Raw genomic sequence first — 10,000 nt, 5'->3', positions numbered from 1 at the left:
TGTGTTTTTCTTCTTGTAACAACCACTTACTTTATCTTTTTCTTGTCATCAGCCACTCCTGATGGGATCGATGGTGCAGCACTCCAAGGTGTACCAGCTGTATTTTTCTGTTATGCAATTGTGCTTGTTACATTCAGTGAATAAGTGCTCACCTTCCTCTAAAAGATTGTTCCTTAACTCTTCATCTCCCTCCTCCTTTGCCGCTTTGATCTTCTCAATCACTTTATTAAAGTGGTATTGCTTCTTTAAGTTACATGTAGTACATTTGAATCTGAAGTTGGGTTTCTTCTTGTCAATTGTTCCCAAATTAGCAGGCCTTGAGGCAAATTTTGTTTTCAATCATTTGAGCTCCTTTCCATGGACAGGACTAAAAGCCAGAATCCAGGAATCGGAAACCAGAAACCAGGATTATCCACAATTCGCAAAGAATTGCAATAACTTACCCTCTCCTTGTACACTCTACTATAATCCCCACACTCAAGTATTTGACTCTGAGGAAATGTAAACTGTAAAATGGATCTGACCTTGTTATTCTCGATATAAAGACTTGAGCACAGTGATGGCATCATCAAGCTAAGGAAGTCCACATTACAATAATTTAAAGGAAACTTAAAACATGTGTAATTCATTTTCCTTGTTTTTGTTCACCTGCCTCCCTCCCTTCTTGTAAAGGAGCAGGGCACCTGGAGGATGTATTGTGTAGGTGACGGGGTGCAACTGAAGCTGTCGATTATAGGTTGAGGAACAACATACAGTCACTGTGAATTATGAAACGTTCACATTGTTTATCAAAGTTAAGTTCTTTCGAGACTTCCCACTAGCATTGAATAGACCTGTAAACAAGCAAGTTTTGAAGATTCTGCCAAAAGGCAGATGAATATTGCTTGTCAAGGTCGACAACTGATGATATGACCAGCTTGAGTTAGTTCAAGGTTTTTCCGCCGTGTTTATGCAGTTTAAACATACCATGCGCTTTTGAGTGATGTAATTTCATGACACACAAAATTCCCAAAAAGTAGAACAAAACATTGCAATAACCATTTAAAGCAAGCAAAAGGAAAGAGAAGCATGGATGGACACAAATAGACAAGATTGAAACTGATTGCATTTGGGTAATCTTGAATAAAAAAGGGCCAGGTGTTTAATGCATGACCTTCCTTTTCTGAGTGTGCATCCATCTTTTTTGTTCCCTGTTCGGCCTTCTATTCCTTTGCTGACGCATCCCTTCCTTTTTCATGTATTGTTTGATTGTGTTCATGACAGTGTCCACTGGTCCATCTACGTATTTGTATAGGTTCTGTGCCTCATATCCCACAGTCTCCTCTATTCCCATCAGACCATGCACCCTTCATCTCTAGGCACATACATATAGTCTATCTACATCTGACATAGGGTGAAAGCCACCATACAATGTCATTAGCTTCCTTGTCTTCCATGACTTGTAGCTCCTCTTGGTTCCAATGACCTACATGTATGCCTGTGACATACCTCACAAGGGATACTGCCTATACACCAATAGCTGTATAATAAAGACTTAATTTACTTAACTACAGTGAAAAGTTACATGTTTAGCTACAACTAAAACATACATTTCTCGGGAAACATCCAGTATACAGTATTAACAATGATGAAAACAAAATCATCAAAATGAAAGAAAATCTTGCTCCTCAGTCTTCATTCAAGATCTACGTTGTAGCAGAAAGTAAGAACTAAGTTACAAAGAAAATTTGGGGTTGCAGCAAAATGGAATGTTCATATAAAAATTATAAATAATAAAATATCAGGAAAACAGGGAGCTCAAAGCATGCATTGGAAATAAAAGACTGCAGTTTCTTTGTCAGGCTCTTTGCAAATGCCAGTAAAAGCAAGTACCAAGTAATTTACAAACTTCTAAAACTGCAACAATTTATTTGAAAAGGAGAAGTCCTTTAACATTATCAAAACTTCATATTACAAATTAAATTAACAGTTTAAAGTACCTGTCAAACTTTATTACTTTGAATTCATTAAAGTATTAACTAGACTATAAAATAATCATTTTCCAGAGAAAAGTAGTAACCCTGTTAACCCATTGACTCCTGAACCCCCCTCTCCCCCCCCATTGACAAGTAAAATTGTCTGCCGTTAGACAGAGTACATCACTCACTCCCAGGGGTCAATGGGTTAACCATCTTTGTCTTTTACCATTAGGGAAGCTATGGCCGACTAGGTCTTGGGGATTCTGTCAATCAACAACAGTTAAAGAGAGTTGTAATAGATACTGACTGTGGAGTGAAGCAGGTGTCTTCATCGAAGGGATCCGATGGACATACATTGGCTGTTACTGTTGATGGTCAGGTCTATAGCTGGGGAGATGGTGAGATGGTTTTAGTGATTCACTGCACTCGGAGGGACTTTTTTTTATAATTTCAAAATATTCTCCTTGGTAAATATAGATTACTTCATGGTTGGTGAGTGTGTATGATTTTTATTTTCAAGTTATCAAGAATCGCTTAACAATCCTTCAAAATGAGGGATGATAAAAATCATACAAAGAGCCAATTGTGAAGTAATTTGGTTATTGTACATGCACCGCGAGGTCACGGGTTCGAACCAGTTGAAGTCCTGAATTTTTCAGATCAACGATAGGAACGATTATAAGAAGAGAAGGTATCTGGATTTAAGACTGGGTCTCTGAAAACTCTATCCCGACTACAAGATCAAGCAAACCAATATAGTGTTTAACTTCCTGGGAGATTTCAACACCACCCTAAAGAAAGAACTCTCTGATCTACATGTAGCCCACAAAAAAGATGGTACTAAAGTGCTAACCAACTGTCAGAAGTGGATTATATCACAGAACTGTGAAATCACCAAAAAATTCTACAGTTTAAGACAATGAAAGACACATTTTTTTTTAGTCCAGGAACTTGTTGCCTAGACACTGTCTGCAGCAAGCTTCAAAACAAATTGTTAACTGAAAAGTTATTCAATAAAACAGATAATAATGATGATGATGATGATGATGATGAATATGATGATGATAATGATGATAATTTAAGTAGTAGGTGTTTACCTGAATGAGGATAACAGTTCAATGTACATGTAGCATTGATAAGGCTTCTACTTGCTAATAATAATAATAATTATTATTAACAAGTAGAGGCCTTATCTATATATTATTATAGTCATTGTAATAGGCAAATCGTTGTGTTTGTGAGGTTGGCAAAACGCTTTTCATGAGTGTACAGCATTTTAAGAATTGATGTTCAATTGCAATAATTAAACTGAAGGGTGTACTGCAAGCATTTCATCCTAGGGCAGGTTGATAAGGATTTTAAAGAGGATGACATGAAAATCAATTTTATTGTCCGAGTGTATAACACATTAACTCAAACTACATGGTGATTTAGGACAGAAGTACATGTACAATGTTCAGTACTTTGTCATCCCTACTTGAATTTCAAATCCTTCACAGACAGCAACATTTAACAAAATTAATACGCTTTTTATATTTTCAGGAGATTATGGCAAATTGGGTCATGGAAACAGCCAAACACACAAGACTCCAAAAGTTATTGAAGGAAGTTTGTCCCGGAAGGTGACCATTTTAAAAAAAATAGTATTATGTTATTATTGTACGTACAAATTATTATCTCAGTACACGGTGGAAAGCAACCAAAGAAATTTCTTACTAGTTTACAGTGCACCTGTTTGTGACCTGCATGCTAGTTGAAATGCATGGGGATATTGACAGGTTTGATTTGTCGTGGCACACGGCACTGTGTCTTTATTGCACCATAATTATTAAATTCTGGTGTATCCATTGGGGAAAAAATCATTGGAATTGCTTTGTACTTTTAAGACCTTTGGTACAGTGTAAGAGTATTTTGACCAAATTGATAAAACTACCCATAATCTTTTCCATGGCTTGCAAAATTATAGTCCCGTAATATTATTGTTGTATGTATCATGTTTACGCACGTTGCAGGTTGTAAGCATGGTAACAGCAGGATATCGACACAGTGCTGCTGTTACAGAAGATGGTGAGCTTTACACTTGGGGAGAAGGAGATTATGGAAGATTAGGTACGTGTAGGGACACTGTGTACCACACATCTAAGAATCTTGCTTCTCTTCATTAAATTTTTGCTGATAACCCTTTGGTAAACCTTGGAATCTACCGATTTAACCATTGTTCCCTGGGAGCGACAGATTTTTCTCTGTCTAGCGCCAAATGATTTTACTCGTCAACTGGGGGCGTCCTAGGGCGTTTGAGGTGTCAGTCCTGTCAAAAACAATGTCCCCTCCATTAATTTTAATTTACACTCCTCATAGTACATGTACACGTACCTTTAGTTTGCACTGATTAGCATAAAATCAGTGGTTGTAGTTTGTCATAAGTAAAAATATTATAAAGAAGGAAATGCTTGTAATCCAGACAGCATGGATGTATGACTTGCTGTTCTTGTGTAATTAAAGGGTGTGGTGATAATAACAGTCGGAATGTGCCCACCTTGGTGAAAGATGTTGGTAATGTGGGCCATGTGGCATGTGGTAGTTCTCATACCTTGTGTGCCTCTAGGGATGGACGGACTGTTTGGTCCTTTGGAAGTGGAGATAATGGTGAGCTGACAGTTTCTTTATGCATTTGACACTATGATCAAGGATGTACATCTGAGAACTTCTTGAATGGTTCTGTTTCTAAAGAATCTGTAGTGCTGTGAGAGAGTGAAACAAGAAAATTTGTTTGTATCAAACAAATTGATAAAGGTGGAATTTCCAAGCATTCTTCTTTTCTCAGACTGACTTCAGGGCTAACAGCTTACTCTTTTGATAAATTATTTTTTTTTTAGTAAAAATTATCTGCTCTGATGTTTTTAATAAGCTTTTGACACGTAATGTTCCGATGTTACCATATTAAATAATAGCAGTAATAAAGAAGTTATTATTGTTGCCATCACCACCATTATGGCAGCCAAGTTTTAATTGGATTTTAACTTTTTTTTTTTGGCAAGGTAAACTTGGTCATGGAGATACAAACAGAGTTTATAAACCAAAAGTTATTGAAGGTCTTCAGGGTTTAGTGATCAAGAAAGTGTGCTGTGGGAGCCAATTTAGTTTGGCTCTTACTTCAACAGGACTGGTAAGTGTTACTTACAGTCCAAGAACCCATCTAATTACTTTGTCTGTAAAGAACAATGTAGGATTTGGCTTTGAGTCTTCATTATTACATAACAGTTGCAGCAGGTGCTTGGATGCCTCCTAATCTGCTAATACGAGAGTTTATCAAACGCACATTTAACCCAGTGTAAGGAAATCACTTTAATAGATTGGACGCCGTTAAACAATAACTGATCAATAATAACGGCGTCTGATCAGAAAGAGGCAATCAGCAGAACAGTTTGAGGCTGGCACGCGTGGATCTCACTTGGAAGGTATGGGATTTTGATTTTCTCTCGAGGGCTAGCTCCCGGTCGTTTAGACCAATTTTCGAGCAAGAAGTACAAGAAGAAGTATGAATCTTTCGGACATTCTGCTGCAAAATGTGAAAGTGGAGCAATGTGATTTTCTTGGGTAAAGCCGCCCGCCACTGGAGCTGTTAAAAAAATTAGCTTCCACCCTTGTCCTTCTATTGTAAAAACAAAGATGAGTAGCATGATCACGGTACCCATTTCTGTAACATACCTAAAAATTGTGAAATTGTGTTTATTGAGGTGAAAATCACCTATTTTGGCTTATTTCACACCCAGACTTACATATCTTTCTAATTGTTCCGAAAATATTAATGTTTGGTCCGTTAAAACTGAATTTTTGATTTACCCATGACCCCTTGCAGGCGTGGTCTTTCATACAGATAGTCAATTTTGAGGCAAATAAAAAGTAAAAACAGAAAGCTTTCACTACATGGAGGATAGCATCCCCTCATTTAGTTCTATTGACACCCTAAACGCTGGCTTTCTGCTCCACTTTTTTGCTCCACTTTACAATTTGAGGTCAGAGCAGATGTCTCTCTCAATTTCCTGAAAATTGCCCCTGAAAAGACATTGTGGACTTCCCAATAATATCCATAGAGGAAAGGTTACCAAGCCTTGTGAAGCACATGGAAATCATGGCTTCTATGCGAAGTAGATTTGTGATGTTCACTGGCACTCAGGACTAGGTTCAATATGGCCCGGCATGTTAAAAAAAACGTAGCGACTCAGTCAAAGGCTAATATTTTCGCGACCCTGAAAGCTACGACGACGAAACTGTGGAAATAGCTAGTGGAACTTGTGAGCATTCAGAAAATGCTTGGTTGGAACCCACTTACGCCTTGGTTGGAGCAGGAGCAACATTGAAAGAAGTGGTCTCGAAAAATATTATTGCGTAATTGCGGAACAGAAAAAGCGTAGCGACTGTTTTGAGGAGTGATTTCTCCATTCGTAGTGGATCCCTCAAACTAATTTTTCTGTATGTTAAAGCACAAGATATGAGCATTTAGTTGAGATGGTTTTGAAGCCACAGATATCAATTGAAGACTTGTTTCAAACTATAACCTAGTGAGCGCCAGAATTCCAAACCACAGCGTTACAGTGAGGAAACTACGGAATTTTGAATCTTTTTAATGTGTTGTAATAAACTTGAACTGTATTAATTTGGCTCATATGTAGTATTTACTGCGTGTTACCACTGGTTATTGTCCGTTAATCCACATAATTGTTCTCTCTTATGAAAAATGGTTTTGAAGACTTTCAATTTGAAAATTGTGTTATGCGTTACACTCAAAATTTTCCTATTTTTCTATCCTTTTCCTTTGTTTTCTCAAGAAAGGAAAGTCGCTTACCCTTTTTACACCCTATATGCTAATCAACAAGGATAACCTTGGCATTCAGCAAAAATATAGCTTCATTGAAGACGTTAAACTGAATAAATCAGGAAATGTTTCTGAGTCACCCCCAAGTGGGTATGGTGATTGTGCTACACATCAAAGTCTTTGATTTCTGAGGCAAAAGAACGACGGTTCACCACAGGTAAGGTAATAAAACGTGTATTTAGCATTGGTCTATGCACATATTTATCAATAATTATATCACTACAGAAGAAGCAAATAGTGAATCCAATACATTTATTACTGGGTTACCATAGGGAATCCAGGCAGAATATGAGTTGAATTTCCCTGTTTTTTTTCCTCTGTGTCGGGAAAATTGAAAAGTTGCGCAGTAGGTCTTTCCTGTCACTCCCCTGCTAAGTATTGTCAGGGGATAGTAGAAATGTGTAAATTTTACCAGGCGGACACAGTAGAATATTAGTTAATAAACCTGCAATGCTCGAAGTCATTGTAACGTAAATGGTGTTTTAGTGGTTCTTTAAACAAAATATACTCTTGTGGAGCTCAAGAATGGAACGTCAATTGGATAAACAAGACAGGCGGTGAAAAATAAATATCTGGAATCTCAAAAGCAACCAGTAATGGACTTCGACACAAAATGCCTCTCTGTATCAAAGTGAAGCTGTATTTGTGATATTTTACTGTGGTGTTACATGTATGTACAACACTGAAACCAAATGGCCAATTCTGTATGGGTTTAACAAACACATTGAAGGAATCAAACATTGTGAATGCATCTGTGTTTACTAAAGTTGCATCTCTGTTGTCTGGCTATTTACATTTATTTTGTTCTCAACTCTGTACAGTCTTCAGTGAAGAATTATTTGAAAGAATGCTTGTTGTCTATTTTGTGCTGCATTATTCAACGAAAGGTTTTCAGAAAAGGGTTTGATCCTGAACTGTAAGAAATTTATTTCATATTACATATGGTTTTTGACACAGATTGCATTATTTTTTCGAGTGCATGCAGTAGAAATAGGAAGGGTTTTTTTGCCTCTAATAGTAAATATGTTTTTCTTTCAATACATTTTTCGCTGGAAAAGGTTTTTGTGAGATTTTTGGCCATTGTGGATTCATCGTGTTATGTAATACTTGAGCGTACCTAATTTGCATGTGCGAGCAGTTTCCTCATAAAGATGACAGGAATTGTAACCATGTTCTTTCTGGCAAATGATTAATAGCTAGCCAGTTTTTAACGTCAGAAAAGATTTGTTTAGTCATTGTAGTGTCAAATTAAGTTAATTTGAGGAGCCAACAATATTCTTTGAAGACAGAGATTTTCCGCATTTTTTTTTTCTACCCATTCACTTGAAATATTATTTAGCGCTAAGTGTTCAGGGCTTGAAATTAACGAAAAGATCCAGTCGCATTTTGCTATAAGATACAAAAATTTAGTCACAATTTCGCAAATTTTAGTTGCAAAATCGCCGCGCTGCATTGTGTTGTCAGCAGTTTAGCAAAAAATAGGAGCCTGCAATACTTGTGTGTAAAGAAACCGCTAAAAATGGCGACTAATCGAAGGAATGGAGCTGTGCACGTAACATTGCAGCTAATTACTCTACAATTACGCTATCTTCAGAGAAAATTCACAGCGAAAAACAAAATAATTTTATCATTTATTTATTTATTTTAGCAAAAGTAGCAGCAAAGTGGCAACTGCTAACTGCGACTTCTCCAGGAATTTGTATTGGACGCAATTTCGAGCCCTGGTGTTTCATCTTTTTTTCCAAATGAACACTCAAAAATAAAGATTTTTTAACAATCTTTCAGTGGAGTGTTTTTTGCAATTTATTATTCTCTGTCAAAAAATTGCATAAGAAGCTTATAATAAACATCGCAACGCACACAAGAAATTTAGTCGCATTTTCCACTTCTTTGAATTCTCGTTGATACAATATATTTACTAACTGTAGTGTTATGTACTCAGCAGGTAAACCAATCAGCAAATTCTGAAATAACTTTTTTGGGTTGTATATCAGAGAAGGAATCGAGCACCTTGAGTGGATCTGTGTTTACAATTTTCTGGCTATTTATAATTTTATTTATCTGTACCCAACTTTGCACAGTCTCCAGGTTAAAAAAAATCAGTAAATTTGAGTAATTCGTGTCAGTCAAAAATTATTTGAAAGAAAGCTTGTTGTCCATTTTTTGCTTCATTGTTGAAAGAAATGGCACTTCAGTCAAGGAATTGATCCAGCACTCTGGTGGGAAATTTCAGGAAATTTGCATGTGGTTTTTGACATGGCGTGTGTTGCTTGTTTGAAGGCACGCAATGAAATGGGAAGTTTTTTTCTTCCATGTTGATTGCTTCTATAAAAATTTTGTCTGGAAGAGGTTTTGTGAGATTTTTCTGTTTTTGTGGATTGATCATGTTTGAACTTAACTAATTTGCATATGTGGGTTGATATTTGATGTGCGAGTTGTGTTTTAGCCATTTTATATTTCAAGTGTTCTTTCTTGAGAAATGATTAATAGGTAGCCAGAATAGCTTAGCGATCGAATCCTCACATCATGCTTGATGTTGTGTAGGCTCATTTAACAACAGCGGAGACATCGATGCCAAATGCGCAGAATTTATTTGTCATTTCCGACAGCATAAAGTCTGATCTTGGTAACGTGATGGAATCATTGGAGTACGCGGCTATTATCAATTATGAAGTTGTGTATCTATTCCGGTTTTCAAGTATATTTTCTTTGGTTACAAGTGTACATTGAAAAGGAAATACATGATGAAAACTTTTCTGTTATTTCGAATGTACTTTAATGTGATAACGTGTAATAATAATTTGTTGTTGAAAGTGAGAAGTCAAGTTGATATAAGAACCACAAGAATTTTATCGCTGTCCCAAATGAAAAGTAAGTCGGCCTTACTAGTTAAAACAACAAACACGGGATTAAAATAAATTGTATTTAATAATTCATAAGGACGAACAGAAACGCACTATTCAGGTCACATGTGTTGCTTTGTAAATCCCGATAAAGTTCAACTGTCTGAAAGCACAGGGAGGGATTGAATAGATACAGTACCGCCTAGAAGTATTGACCCCTCGGGACGAGGCAATACCTCGTCTTTGCCGCAGGTAGTGGACGCGCGGCACTGAGGTATGCAAATTTTTTTCCCTCGGTAAAACCGAGGTGCACTTTGCCGCGG

General features: G+C 36.8%; 1 protein-coding gene across 1 annotated transcript in view; it reads left to right on the top strand.

Annotated features, from left to right (window-relative positions):
• Positions 1-10,000, top strand: part of LOC138039075 (probable E3 ubiquitin-protein ligase HERC1) — a 98,520-nt gene that overhangs the window by 53,378 nt on the left and 35,142 nt on the right. The window contains exons 5-9 of the mRNA XM_068885243.1: positions 2,191-2,356; positions 3,501-3,580; positions 3,971-4,067; positions 4,461-4,604; positions 4,997-5,124. Of these exons, the coding sequence (XP_068741344.1) occupies positions 2,191-2,356; positions 3,501-3,580; positions 3,971-4,067; positions 4,461-4,604; positions 4,997-5,124 (615 nt within the window). The remainder of the gene's footprint in view (positions 1-2,190; positions 2,357-3,500; positions 3,581-3,970; positions 4,068-4,460; positions 4,605-4,996; positions 5,125-10,000) is intronic.

This window comes from Montipora capricornis, chromosome 2 (genome assembly GCF_036669925.1).
Source record: "Montipora capricornis isolate CH-2021 chromosome 2, ASM3666992v2, whole genome shotgun sequence".
Lineage (NCBI taxonomy): Eukaryota > Metazoa > Cnidaria > Anthozoa > Scleractinia > Acroporidae > Montipora > Montipora capricornis.
This window is presented reverse-complemented; position numbering and strand designations above follow the sequence as displayed.